A 15,560-nucleotide genomic window follows, 5' to 3' on the forward strand; every position below is an offset into this window, starting at 1 on the left:
AGTCAACACTCACACCATACTCACAAGCTCCTCAGAGGGCACAACTTAAAGAGAAGTCAGATTAAAATATTAGCTTTTCAATGTCCTTAACCCAGTTCCTTTCCAAAAAGGAGAATCACCATGGGGTCCTGGTGGAAGAGACAGAAACTGAAAGAGGAAGAGGAAAGGGAGAGATGGATCCTGAGGGAAGGAGAGAACAGTGTGATAAGACCTGGCTAAGCCTAGCTGTCGGTAATTACCTCCACGCTAATGCTACATCACGAAATCCCAGCGGGAGCACAGGAAAAAGATGAGGATGAAAGACTGAAAAAAAAGGAGTGACTGAATTTGTGATATTATTTGCTCCAAGATTAGACAAAGGCAGACAAGGAAGAGACATGGAAAAAAGATGGAGGGAGATAGAACAGAGGATGAACAAGAGGGGAGTGAGAGGATGCAAAGCGGTGGGAGGAGTAGGTACACGGTGACCCAGATCCTCCTCCTGGTAACACAGGGGGAGCTGCTGCAGCCAGGCTGCTGTCTACTGCACGACCAAAGGATGAAGAGATACAGGACACAAATTTGAGCTAAAGCAGCAGCTGCAGTGTGACAGCTGGTCTAAAGCACAATAAACATGTGGGGACATGCAGGTTTGGAAAAACAATCAACAATTGTGTTTTTTTGCTAACAACTATAGCCTGTTGGGCTTGTATAGGAGCTGACAGGTACGCTCTGTGCTCTCTCTGTCCTTCTCTTTCTCTCTCTCCCCTCTTTCTTCCTGGGGAGGGAGATGGGAATACCATGGTGATTTCTCCGAAAACGCACAGGGACAAATGAGGCCCTGAGCGTCCCGTTAAAAAATGAAATAACCCAGCAGAGAGTTCACGTCCCTCAGGATTTGACCTAGAGGCAGGTAAACACACACACACATGCACAGATGTATACACACACATTTGGGAATGCAATTACTGAGCCTGTGCAACAGCCACAGGGAACTGGGGTGCACCTTTAGAGAGGGGAGAGGAGGAGCTTGCAGTGTGTGTGTGTGTGTGTGTGTGTGTGTGTGTGTGTGTGTGTGTGTGTGTGTGTGTGTGTGTGTGTGTGTGTGTGTGTGTGTGTGTGTGTGTGTGTGCGTGTCAGTGGCCCAGTTATAGCAGAAGAATAAAACTGCTGCATCCGTAACAGGCCCTTCAACACAAAGCTGGTCCCACCTGTTCAGTTCAAATGCTCCACCTGTGCATGTGTGTGTGTGTGTGTGTGTGTGTGTGTGTGTGTGTGTGTGTGTGTGTGAAAGAAAACAATCGCCAGAGATGTCTTGGAATAAAGGACTGTTATGTGCCAGGCAGGGGCACAGTGCTGTGTGTGTTTTTGTCCCCTGTTTTCTCCCTCCTCCCTTGTGTTTTTTCAAGGTGCTAATGACCTGAGTGTTTCCACTGTGCCACCTGTGCAGAGGCGCAGGATGCTCATTGGTTCCCTCCGCTCCGACCTGGCCAATCATCCGTTGGCATGGTTTTCAAAATGGATGCCCCACAGAGTGCCAGTCTCTCTTTTGTTCCTTTTTTGTTCTGCGCCTGAGCTGGCTGTGTGTTTTCGTGTCCTGTGACCAGAACAGTGTTTTTGCATTTGGTGAAAGGTATGTGATGAGAGGTTGTGGACGTACCCTTTACATTTTTCACACACTTAGGAAACCTCTGTTTAGATACACTAGGTTAGTGGTTGTTGCTACCCCCTGTTTTTGTTCGTGAAAGCTGTTGTTTCTTTAGAAAAGGGAGTTAGGTTTTTGTTTCTAGTTTGTTTTATGAAAAAGTGGTTTAGTTAGGCCCAGTTTTGTTCTATTCAGTTATTTTCTTTGGCACAACCACCTGGTCCCATCCTCTCTCACATTTTGAGGAAACCTTTGTTTGGTCACCAATAAATTACTTTAATTTCCACTTCTACTCTGGTTCTTCTTTCTTAAGAACCAGAGGACACTATATATCGCACAGATACATTTCAAGTCGTAAGCTAACACCTTTCATAAGTCAAAACAGACACACATATACACACCCATGCACACATGCACTCTTCTCCACAAAGTCATCACAAAGCCGAAGGGTTCATGGATCACTGTGCAGAGATTTCTATAGCTGATTTCTATAGCAGCTTGAAAATATGGCTGTGCAGCCAGCATGAGAGAATCGTTGGCCACAACTCAATACACTTCAGACTGTTGGAACAGTATTTATTTTTAGATGCTTTATGGTTCTTGGCTCTGTGGCCCAGATGCTGGAGAGAGTCACGGACACACACAAAAAGAGCACACAGTCACAATGGTATTTGGGTAATTTCAATTAGTGCTATAAAGTTTAAAGCTCCTGAAATATTCTGTGTTTTTCACTCAAACACATTTGTGTATCCTTGAGGTGTTTCATTCCTCATAAAACATTGGCAAAAAGTGATTTTATTAATATTTTAAATCATGCATTGTTTACATCCATGCTGCTGGTATGCGGTCTGTTTCGTTGCTTTTGTTGATGCATTCTTTGTGCATCACCACCTCCAACTGTCAGTCAGTCGTGTGAAACCTGAGACATGAAAGTTTAGCATGTCGCCTGATTTCTCACCAGAGTGCATCTCTATCCTAAAAACCTTCATCTGTAGCAGTGGTCAAAAACACAGGAAACAATTCAGTAATATTTGATGTGCATGATTACATAAGATGCATGATTACATGATGGAGCAGGACCAAAGATATCATCTTTTTCATTCTACATATTCTTCTTTTTTGTCCAAAACCCAGCACTTACATCACCCTTAATACAACTCAACCACCAAGTTCTGTCTGAAGTTTGGTTGTGTTATGATAATAGTACATAGCCTCGAGCCTCTAGCCTCCAGCAGAGATAAGGGCTGCAAAGTCCTAGTAAGCTCACTTCTTTCAAGCTCCACATTGCCAGATTTCTTTCATTTTTCAAACTTGTATTGTCCAACAACAACTGACACTGACTCGGGTGACATCGCACGAGGCAATTCACCACATTTTGCCTTGCTCCCTCTGAATCCAATGTGAAATAAAAAATGCACTAACTTCATCAGAAAAGGTTGTGTTCATACATGAGCCCATTATTCATATAAGAAGCTGACTGTGGAAACAAGTTAGTGAAAATAATTCACCATACAGTTTTGCATCACCATTGTGTCTCACTGAGGATTCATGTTAAAACAGTGTTGCTTATGCATCATCATTGAAATGCTGCACATTTCCTGGCCATTTTCACCCGTCCATCTGTCACTCATCAATCACTGCTCAGCCTTATCATAGCTGTGACAGGCTGTCAGGTCCCTGGTGTGTTCTCACATATCTCCGCCCCTCCAATATCCCCGCACACCCGTGTATGCAAATCCCCACTCACGCTGAGGCTCGAGCTGACGGAAAGACAAAAATTGTCCGATAAGTCTGCTTTCAGCACAATGGACAGCTCCATTGCTGCAGCTTCTTGCTGAGTTTCATTGGCTCATTTCAGGACCAAGGACAGCGCAGGCATTCACTTCATGTCTGCTCGTGTATGAAACTCCTCTGTTGTCTTGAAATTTTTCAGTGAGCTCGCAGTGTTTCTAACAGAGAATAAAAACAACTCTCTTCCATCAAAACAACATCAGTAAGGCAGCAATCAAAGCCTTTCTAGTAAGATGCAGGATGCAGCAGCAGATATTAAATACACAAAGGCTTAATGATACGCAAGATAAATGTTTGCCACCCAGCTCTTTTTGTTTTAGAAATACAGAATGAGTCATGTTTCAGTCAACAGGAAAAGAAAGCAGCAGCAGTTTGATAATAGCAGAGATGATGTAGGTAAACAGACACAAGCCAGGCAGACCTTGTCTCCAATCACTACCTATCATAAACAGCACAGAGGGGTGACAGACTTTGCAGCATCTGCTAGCAGGCTGGACTAAAGCCAGGGGTGCCGACACAAGTACTGTAACTCACAACTACCAGCACTAAATAACATGGCTTTTATCAGGGCCGACATATCTGTGGACCTCATGCTGATGGAGTTTTAACTGCCCGAAAAGCACTGAGTACAACGAGCCTGTGCATCTACAAGTGGAGAAGAAAATGTTTCCATATAAAGCCTCCATAGGAAAGCAACAGCATGTGTGTTTTTTTTGGTGTGTGTTTGTGCATTTACAAATGTTTGGGTGTATAGATATAAGCTCTGCCAGCTCCTGTTAAGCTGGTAAGTGGCTAACATATGGGATGACAACTGTTGCCTTCATGGGGAAATGGACGGATTAATTGAAATTGAGCACAGATAGGAGAACAGACATGCAAGTGATGAGCACTTAACACAATCATCAAGGCAAAATCACACAGGGACAGCTCGTGTAGTGTGTGTTTGTGTGTTGTGTGCTGGTGTGTTTGTGTTTGTGTCGAGCTTTGAGGGGATGTAGACTAATGAAGAAAATAAAAATTAAAGCTTGATTAATTTGTGCATGCAGGGCAGCCCGGTACCTGTGAATAATCACCAGCCTTGCAAACCATTAGGAAATACACAGTGCTAATGGGGTTTTGTGTGTAGACTAACAATGAAGAGGGTGTGTTGCTGCTGAAACAGGAAACCAGTGCTCAAGCACGGATGACCTGAATATGGAGTCGTCTTAAGCTGTGAAACTGCAGTAGCCTTACACTAGCTTTAGCACTGTAAGCAAGTGTAAGAATAACACCAAATCATGTGACACAATAGCCAGGGGTTTGAGTTAAGACTTATAATCTGGATCCATGCAGTCCAGTCATCAAATAGTTCCTACTTTTTGGGAAGTAGGGCTATTTCTTTTTCTGCCGAGAGTTAGAGTCCAAGCACCCCTGCAAGCCAGTACAACATAAAAATGTGTAGGTACTGTAACTATTGATATATTATTATTTTCATTAAAATCTGGAAACACACAGTATATAGTTTGTGGCGGCTGTGTCTCAGAGAACGGGTCGTCCGCTAATCGAAATGTCAGTGGTTCGATCCCCGGTTCCTCCAGTCAACATGTCGAAGTATCCTTGGGCAAGAAACTGAACCCCAAATTGCTCCTGATGCCTCGTCATCGGAATGTGAGCGTGTGTGAATGGCTACTGAGTAGCACCTTGTGTGATAGCCTCAGCCACCAGTGTGTGAATGAGACATTTAGTGTGAAAGCGCTTTGAGCGGTCAAAAAGACTAGAAAAGCGATATGCAAGTGCAGTCCATTTACAATTCACCATGCACACAAGACACACAAAGTGAACAGCGACACTGAAAGCAGAGAGTGGTCTGTTGGTTCCACAGCCTTGTCCTGTCTACATGTCCATTAAAGAAGTCTGCACTCCACTCAGAGTGCTCCACTCATCAACTGTGAAGATTCATGACTCATGGAGACAAAGATCTGCAACTTTCTCTCTGACCTTCCCTGCTCTCACTCATCCTCTAATTCTCTCCATCTTCTCCCTCTGATCATTTCCTCAGAGGTCAGCTACATCCAGCTGGCGGAGAGGGACAGGTCAGGCACAATCTGTCTGTGTAACCCTTCACTACTCATCGATGTGTGTGTGTGTATGTGCGTGTGTGTGTCTCACATGTCATCACCCCGCACTGAAAAATAGAAGAGAGTCTGCTGGTGAGATTGGACTGAAGGTAAGTGATTGGAAGGAAACAGGAGTGAATGGATGAGAGGAGGACTGAAGTAGCAGCAGCAGTCCTTTGAATACCCTGGAGAGCTCTTAGGTTTTATGTGTGTGTATAAGTGGTGTCTTTGCCATGTACTGTAGGCTATGAGAGCAAATCACCAAAGGAGCATGGTGAGTGCCTGGCAGGACACTTAAATGTCTAACAAACTTGATGATCCTGAAGAAGTGGGGAGTGAGTGTAGTACTCCACAGATACTCACACATAAATAATGAGTTCAATTTTAAAGCCTTTAACGCTTTCATGATTTTTTTACGTTAATGGTCTGCCCTTCCATTATCGCTCACATAACACGTAAACATGTTATCGCAAGAAGAGAAGTGCATAACATCACTCAATGTGTTTTATCGACATTTCAAAAATATTGGGAATTTATCTTGCTGCTGCTTAGGGCAAACACCCCTCAATTACAAAATCTCCCTGTAGAGTCTCACTGTTGAATCTTAATCATCACATATAATCTTTTAATCTGAACACCTCTAATCTGTATTAGACAATAACCTAAACTTTATTCACCCATCTCTCCTGATTGAAATTCTCTTAAAACTGAATGGGAGCAAATCTCTGCAACCAGTTTCCCAAAATCTGAGTGTGAAAGCAGCATACTATGCTTTTGGAATGAGATGTTTACATACAGTATGCATGTAGTGTTTAAGTGTCCACATACTTTTGTTCATGTAGTGTAGCACATCTGTCGTCTTCAAATGCAAAGTTGAACTCAAATGCAATAACATTCAGCCATGCTCAGTTCAAGACATTCACTTGTGTTGTGGCAACAGTGTTATTGAATCTGGAATGACCCGTAGTTTATGGCGGCTAATGTTAGCCAACATCAGCTAATTTAAGATAGACACAGGTGTGTAAAAAAATATACATTTTCCCTTCTTAATAACTCTCGTACTTGTGCTACTGTTCTACAGAGTTTAGCATTTACTATTATCAAATAATAACCTGTCAACACAGTGGTTATGCATTGTTCAGCAGGAGTAGACTCGCTAAAACGGGTGTTTTTAAGTTAACGGAGGTATGAAGTCCTTAAAGTTCACAATAAAAGTTCATATTTTGTCTACAATTCCATGGCAACTGGGTAAACTCCACCTCATAAAAATGAACCCTTTATTGAATGGACCTTTGTTTGTTTTTTTTAGCTGTTTCCATGGTCAAGAATTAACTCTTAACTATATTTCTTTTTCTCCAATTTTCTCCTTTGTCCTTTGATTTACCTTTCCTTTCTTGTTTTGCAAGTTTCTTTCTTTCCCTTTCTATTCATGTCCTCTCCGTCCAAACACACCTCAAAGAGATGCTGGAGATTCTGATTTAATTCTGCAAAATTATATTATTCTGGTCAAATCCTGTCTGTCTCTGTCTTCTTTATTTCCCTTTCTCTCTCACACACACACATGCACACACACACACACACTTTGTTGGGCAAATCAATGAGCCTTGGCTGTCTGAATATCTACTGCCAAGTATGGTCAGCCGTGACCACTCAAAGACACTTAAAAAAAAAAAGAAAGGAAAAAAGCTTGAGGAAGGCGAGACACCCACTCACTGCATGGTGCACCCAGTTCAGTCAGCTACTGAACTACATGCTCACACACACTGTGACTCCTCTCCAACCCCCCCTCCTCCCTCCTCCCTCCTCCTTCCACATCTAAAAAGACAATACAGCTGGAAAAGACAAAAATACAAGAGGCAGAACAAACAGAGTCAAACACTGTATACAGAGTAAAGATGGAGGAAGATGTAAGTGTACAGGCCACGGTGGGATGCCTCACTATGCTAAGATCTGATAATAGCTTTCAGGGACGAAACCCCTTTCATTTGTGACTTTCGGTGTAAGTTTAAAAAGAAACATCAAACACCCACTCACGCTCATTCCATACTTAACACTGAGGCAGAAAGGAAAGATTTTATTCCTCATTAGCAATAAAAATGGAATTTGCTTGCTGAGAGTTGAAGTTCAATATGGTGCAAAGCTTCATTTGATCTTGTATCAGTAATCACAGATTCACAGGAAAACGTATACTCCATCTTGTTTGAAGACAGTAGCTTCAACTCATCCACCCCGACTCATACTTCCCATAAGCCAAAATTACTACAAAGATTAACTAAATGACTCAAGTAGATAATATTTACCTCAAAGAGTCCGAAAACAACCACAAGGAGATACAAAATTACTGCAAGGAGATAAAGAGTGACTAGAAAGAGAGACAAAAAAACTAAAAAAAGACACAAAATTACCTCAAAGGGACACTAAATCAACACAAGGAGGCACAAAATGACAACAATGACAAAAAATAAATATTTACAATAAATAAAATAATTACAAGGATACACAAAGCAACCACAAGGAGACAGAGTGGCTACAAACAGACACAGAACGACTAAAAAAGACAAAAAGTTACCTCAAACAGACCTAAAACAACTAAAAAAAGACAAAAAATGATGACAAAGACACACAAAACAACTAATAAAGACACAAAATTGTTTTTTTTTTTTTAATAAACACTAAACAACCACAAGGAGACATAAAATGACCATAAAGAGACAAAAGTGCCCAGGGGCCTATTGTCTCATAATCCGTCCATGGCTGCATCATGAGTGTCACAGCCTTGTTGGAGGATTTATAGAGTGCTCCCATAATGCACTTTCTCTTTCCAAAGGGGGGACATAAATCTGCCTCTGTTTTTTTGTCACCCTCCTTTTTTATTTGCTAATGGACTCCTCAATTGACTATCCTCTTGGCTTTCTTTATCCCTTGCAAGCGCACACAAAAGCTTACACACCCAGGCATGCATGCACAAAACCTATACATAGAAAACCATAAATTATAAGACCTGTGTCAATTAATCCTCTGACTTCACAAGCAGGCATCAGACTGAGGCCACAGCTCAAAGCTTTTTACCAAGCGGCGTCCCTCCAAAGGCCGAATATTACAGTCAAACTGTTTGCATGTTTACAGACTGTAAAAACATGTACAGTGTGTTTATCTGGACATTATAAAGCAGCAAAAAAGGGTTCCACCAACAAAGAGTCACACAGTGGGTAGCTGAATTAAAATACACTGTGCTGGTAATGAGCTATCTAAATTCAGAGTTCATATTGCTTGGAATGACACAAAAGCGGGGCTCCGGGCCGCACTGGCAAAAAAAACTCTATAGCTCTTTCTGCTTCGCTGCCAGAAGATTCTCCCTGTCGAGCGGCGACACGGTCGGTCCTGAGGAAATCGTTTGAGCCACAGCATGTATCTGCGAATGCAATAATTCCTTTGTAAACGACATCACCTCCTCGCCCAATTTTTGCATACTTGGCGACTGTCAACATGTTGGCTGCACTCTATCACTCTCGCCAGCTTGTGCACGCGGGCAAACCCACGCACACACACCTACACACACACACACACACACACACACAGAGGGGTGTTAGTGCTTCAAGCTTTGATTACTGACAACTCTGAAACACATACTAAGTAGATGCACACACATGCACGCTGAGTCTGACTGCATGACTCGAGGGTGACGGTGATTAAAGGAAGTTGCACGTCCACGCTTTCCCAGAATGAAACGGTGGCTAAACACAAAATGACAGGAGTGGCGGCGCTTCAAAGTTATCTGGAAAACAGCTCCGCATACGGAGGCGGATCCTTCGCCACACTTGACACCAATGCACTATTTCAGTTGTCTTTTTTTTATTTTTTTTTAAAAAGTAAAATGGAGAAACAGATGCAGGGGGAAGAAATGGGAAACGATGTGCCTTTACGAGTTATGCTTCCTGCCCACTGTGACAGAAATGGGGGAAAGCCAGAGAGGGTCAGCGTAGCAACAGATCCTGGAGACAATACACTTTTATTGTCTCCTGGATTTAACTGCACTGTACAGTGGCCTGGGGGAATCAATTAGAATCATGGCGTGCTTGGTTTTTCCACCCCCATTGACTTGGCAGTAATTTGTTTACTTCACAGCCAAGCTCTGGATACAAAAAAAATAAAAAATAAATCCTTTCTTACACATGCACATTCCCAGTTTGCTCCTGTTTCCTGTCCTGCAGTATATGAAATTATGAAGTTAATACAAAATAACCCCAAATAGGCATGTGCATGCATACTCAAGCGTACATCCTCAACCACAGCCTGCAAGTAAAATCTAACTGAAAGTGCATATGAGGCAAAAGTATGACCTCCGGGCCGGGTCACGCCCTGCAACAGGTCTATTAGCATATGTTCTTCCACACAAGATTGCAGCTGCAGCCGACAAGCGGGGAGGCTCTTCCCTGTGTAAGGAGGCGAGGAAGTTGAACAGCTTATCACACTTCTGTTGTCTCCCCAAAACTGACAGGTGTCACCTTGTTATTTTTGCTGCATAAAAACCCTTTGTGTACAGGGAGTTGATTAGCACAAACCTGTTGCCGCATTTGCCCCGCTTTACCTGCGGCACATGCCAAAGCTCACTGGAGAATCAAGTGCAGTGGAGATACTGGTGGACCTAAAAATAGCTGAGCAGCGAAGATAAAACTGCCAACAGTATGGCACACATTTATGACATCTGGATGTCATCATTATGTATATGAGGCTTTGGGGATTATTTGTCATGGATTTTTTAATGAGCTAATTGTAGCTGTGGGTTATATTAGTGTGTTGATAAAGCTCTGCAATGCTTAATTTACATTATGCACATGATGCATATTATTTGAGACGGCTTGATCAGAGTTTGGGGAGATTTGCAAAAGCTGCTGCTGACAGGTGCAAAACTAAAAATATCCAAATGTCCCTGTAAAATAAATCTGGCTGCTGTCATGTTGCATGTAGATAAAGTCAATCATGCAGAACTTGCAGATTGGTTTCTTGGGGATATGGTCATCTTTACGATTATGGTTAGTTTTGGAATTGATTTCAAAGCTGTACATCCCTGCCCAGAAGTGTGTGAGGTGAATTCTGTTAAAAGTAGGTGCTAGGTAGTGTGTGCAATCATAAAACCACTGTTTTAATGCTATTTTGCACATTTTCAAACATGCTGGGAGCCTAAAAATGCTTCTTTTTTGCACATTTCCACACAAAACTTATCAAAAAAGACTTCACACATCATCTACTCCACTTTCCTCCTACCTGCCTTTAACCTATCCCTCACAAACAAACCTTAACAGGAAACACCCACAGTCTCACAACATCTAACAACAGAATCTTTCTCCTACATCCAGCCGCTCACAAGAAATATTAGTAACGTTGCAGCAAAGAAGAGGACTAACTGCAAATCCCCAAATCAATATTGAAGTGATGCTACAAGAGATTAACCCAAAACAAAATGCTATAATAAGGTCGTGGTAAATCTCCATTTAACTACTGTGGGGATGCCACAGAAGATAAAGCAAATACAATTAAGTGCTAATAGGGGCTGCACAGTTCTACAGTAATTATTAAGTGCCCATGTGTCCACATGTCCAAAGAGGAACACTGCGGGAGAAAAGCCTCAAACACACAAACAGGCTGTAGCAATCAGTTCTGTGTCAGATGGACATTTCTCTGCATCCACATTCCACACACAGCCTCTCCGCTCCGGCCACGTTCACCTACAATAAAAGCTGTAGCGCACTCGCAGATGCGCACCACACGGAGCGAGCAAGTTGCCCTTCACCTACCGTACCTTTGGTGTGAGCGGCGCTCAACCCCAGAGCCACTACAGCCAACACGCCGGCTATTCTCAGCATCTTCTCGGGTGGAGATGGAGCTCGAAGGAAGGAGAGCGACTACGGCGACTTCTCTCCTCTTTCTTTCTTTTTCCTCTCTCTCTGTCTCTCCTTCTCCTTTCCGCCCTCTCTCCCTTATTCAACGCCTCAGGTTCTCTCTTCTCTCTTGAAACAGTTCACTGGTAATTGTGGGACAAGACAAGGCAGCGCGGAGTAGAAGGAGAAGAAGGAGAAGAAGAAGAAGAAGAAGAAGAAGAAGAAGAAGGACACCGGGTGCCCGCAACGCACCACCGTAACGCGCGCGACGCACCGCAGGCTTGTGTGTGTGTGTGCGGCAGCAACTGGAGTGCTGAGACGGGACTGGAGAGCAGCAGCGCACCCCGGGACCAGACCGAGCGACGTCACAGGGTGGAGAGAGATGGATTCAGGCGCGCACCCCCCCTCCTGCTCTCTCTCTCCCTTCCTCTATCTCTCTCTCCCATCCTCCGCCCTCTCCTCCTCCTCCTCATATCTCCTGTCTCTGGAGCATCCCAGCCCACTCCAGCTCACAGCGAGTCTGCCACGCTGAGGAGGGAATGAAAACAATTGAAAAGCACTGACCATCTTGTTTTAATTGACTCCACAAACAAGCACCCCGAAGAAAACATTACTGCGGTCATATTTACAAACTATTTCAGAACAGAAATACTTAATCATAACGCTATTAGAATTGAAATTGCATTACCATAACTCACTAAAGAACACTAATTATGATGCAGGGATTTGAATGCGATACAGTTCAATCACTGCGAAGTCACAATGAGTGGCTACTGCACACTATGATTGATTCAAATGCTACATTATTCTTTTGTCGTTTTGCCTGACGATGCACTTTCATTATGAAACGGTTTTAATTGGCTACAGCAGAAATAGAATAATTATCAGCCCAATGTAGGCCAGCCTTGGCACAAGTCTGAACCTCTAATTTCTATCACTTTTAAAATTCACTTTTTTTCAGCCCCCCCAAAAAAATATAATTTCAGAATTTCTTGTACCTGCTTAGCTACAGTAATATTTCTGGATTAAAGGATCTCACTTTTGCCTTAGGATGAGATTTTAAGAAAAGGAGGGAAAGCCATATTGACAGACTTTAACGTCAAGAAATTTGCCCCAGTATTTTTCTTATCAGAGAAAACATTCAAAACTGCTGCCGAAATGTCAAATATTCTCATTTATGTCTTAAAAATATGCAATAAAATGAAAAAACACTGAGCGTCATGGCTCATTTTGCCAGAGAGAACATTATTCATGTTTTTTGGGGAGGGGGGGGGTAGTATTCTTTCTGTTTGTCTAAAGTGTGTGTGGGCATCTGTTGGCATGCACACACTCTTGTGTGCATGTGTATTAGTTTTTTCTATTGGTGCCGGGCAGTGGGATTAATAATAACTTTTTCAATTTTCCTGAGTAGCCTATCTCAAAAGGAACTTTTCTCTTGGACTATCTCCGCTGGTTAAGGATTATTCTGGGAGGCAGAGAAAATATTGCCGGCGTTATCTGAAGGGAAGAAAAAAATAATAATACAAACAGATGACAATGCACAGATTTGAATCCACACCATCCAGTGATGAAATTAAATTTGGTCTTCTTTTCACTGGGAAATGACCTAAGTGGTTTATAGCCAGCAAAAAGGCTTTCCTGAGCTTGTGTACAAAGAAATGACTGAGAAACCAAAGTGGTTCTCAAACTGAGGTGCTGAGTACCATCAGTAGCATCAGGAGTATTTGACCATATTTTTGTGATTATTACAATATTACTTCAATATCATCACCTATCATGGATACTTGTTTATTTGTTTTTTAAAGTGGACCATATTTCCCCCTGTTTTTGTGTCCAAATGACTAAAAGGAACAACCATTTTTTAAAACTGGTCCAGTATTGAGCGATTGGCGCTGTAGCCAATAGCCACAAAACAAGCTATGATGTATTTCATTTTGGGCAATAGTGCTCTATAACATGCACTAAAAGTGTTTTTTAGACTCAGATTGGTATTATTGGTGTCTGGCAGCATTATGGAAATGATCCCTACAGAGAAATAAAATGTTTTTCTTTAACTTAATTGCTTGATCCACTCTTACTGTCCTGCATCAACTCACCTCAAAAGACTTCAGATCAAGATTTCTTCTCGAGTAAGGCTTGACATTTGGTTAGACTCAATAACAAACACATTGGATCAAATGAAAGGTAAAGAAAAACAGGTGTAAAGAGGGAGCCAGCAGCCACTGTAAATGACCGGGGCAATAGTGCATCGTCAATGTTAATCAATTTAAAGTCTTTGTTTTTGCCACTGACAGGCTCAAGTTGTTAAGACTGAGTCTTGCTTAAGGAGAGTTTTTTTTTCTAAAGTCTCACAAGTTGAGTTTTTGCAGAAAGACAATAACAAACAGACCAGCGAACGATAAAGAAAAACCTTTTTTCTCTGTAGGGATCCTTTCCATAATCTTTTAGACACTTACAACAATCTGAGCCTGTCAATGGCAAAAACAACTTTTAGATGATGCACATTGACAGTATTCTGTTGCCCCAAACTATTTCATTGCAGCCTGTTTCGCCGGCTGCAGCACTTTGGCTCAATAATGGACCAATCTGAAAGTTGCTGTCTCCATTAGTCACTTAAGCCAGGCTCAGACTGCAGGAGTCTTAAAATCCTTACAGATTTTGAAATTGGGTTGTATCATGAACTTAAGGAAACTTCAAACCACAAAATTTGAAAATAATACATCACACAATACAGGATATAATGAAGATTATCTTGCCACAGGGAGCATGAATGCATCACCTTACATGATCTCATGGGGAAGCACGGGCACCTTCAATCTGAAAACTGCAGCATTTTGTTACAGTTTACAGGTTGAATGACATGTTTCCTCGAAACAGTGTGCAACAAGTTTCGAGGTACATTTTCTCTCGTTTAGTGGGTGTGACAGAGGTGTTACGCTGTCAGCAGTGTAAATAAAACAAATTTTAGTAGATCTTTACTTATTGTACATAGAATTTTTGATTTCACACTTGCTTTGCCAATATCCTGAATTAAAATCTACTGTATTAAAAGGCCTGTGTAACACAACAGGGTCTTCAACGCACCTTTGTTTCTGTTTAAATGTTTTACTACATTTTGCTACAAAGGGGTTGAACAACCTCAATGTAAACAAAAGAGTCCTTTTATTTGTCAACAGTAGCATGCATGTTACTGTCCCTTGGAAACATCAGCTGCTGAGTGCTGACGTAATCATAATCATCCAAATTTTAAATCCTAAATATCGAACATACACTGACTTATCGGGGCAGCCCCGATGAGCCTGTGAGCAGTTCGGGAGGCTTAAGACTAGATCTGTAAACCCCTCACATTACCAGATAATCTGGGCCAAACATCAGTACTGACCAAGGTCCCAGACCGGATATCTCTTCTGATTGTCTGAATACGTGAATCAGGGATAAATTGGCCCAAAACTCCTGTAGTCTGAGCCTGGCTTTAAATACAAAAACATGAGAAAATAGTGTCCAAGTTGAATATACCAAAGTTTCCTGTTAATATCTTGTTCCTTATATATTAAAAGCTGCTTCTTAAGTTTGAGAACATTTAAGGACATAACGGCTAATATATTCCTCAAGGCTTTACAGCACAGGCACAGATCTTCCCCAAATTACAGCCATTAATCAACAAAAACAAATATGGTAACACAGAAAAGCTGTGCGAGAAATAACTAATCTTAATCTAGCAAGGCAAGTCATCTGGGGGCTCAGCGGGGCAGGTTATTTTCTAAGTTTAATAAGACTTTCTGTATCAGTGACCTAGCTGCATCAGGCAAAATACTTTCATTTTTTCCATCAAGGCCATTTTCAAAATTAGAACCTGCTGCAAATGGCCAATTTTGTTCGAATTTCGCTCCTGCTCTCGAGTTTTTCTTGCCACTTTTTCATTATTGACACACATTATGCCCACTGGGCTACCATATCAACCACCCTGGGAATAGTGAATTGCAAGCTATAATACTAATGTGATATCACACACTGTCCGTCTGTCTGTGCAGAGTCCAGAAGAAAAAAGAAAAGTTTCTCTCATGCTGTGTGTATTAGGCAATCTAACCTGGCTGAGTAGTTTAATGTGCAATTCTATTTGTCTCCTGTAAGTATTTCACCTTTGGGAGATATCAGTGATATACATTACTG

The 15,560-nt window shown here is 42.0% G+C and overlaps 1 protein-coding gene across 1 annotated transcript in view; it reads right to left on the minus strand.

Annotated features, from left to right (window-relative positions):
• The window catches only part of LOC121943375 (calsyntenin-2-like), a 303,089-nt gene extending 291,327 nt beyond the window's left edge, over positions 1 to 11,762 (minus strand). The window contains exon 1 of the mRNA XM_088078593.1: positions 11,312 to 11,762. Coding sequence (XP_087934719.1) covers positions 11,312 to 11,375 — 64 coding nt within the window. The 5' untranslated portion in view covers positions 11,376 to 11,762. The remainder of the gene's footprint in view (positions 1 to 11,311) is intronic.
• Positions 11,763 to 15,560: the final 3,798 nt, after the last annotated feature.

The sequence above is a fragment of the Plectropomus leopardus genome, chromosome 6 (assembly GCF_026936395.1).
Source record: "Plectropomus leopardus strain MGB_pleo_1.0 chromosome 6, ASM2693639v1, whole genome shotgun sequence".
NCBI lineage: Eukaryota > Metazoa > Chordata > Actinopteri > Perciformes > Serranidae > Plectropomus > Plectropomus leopardus.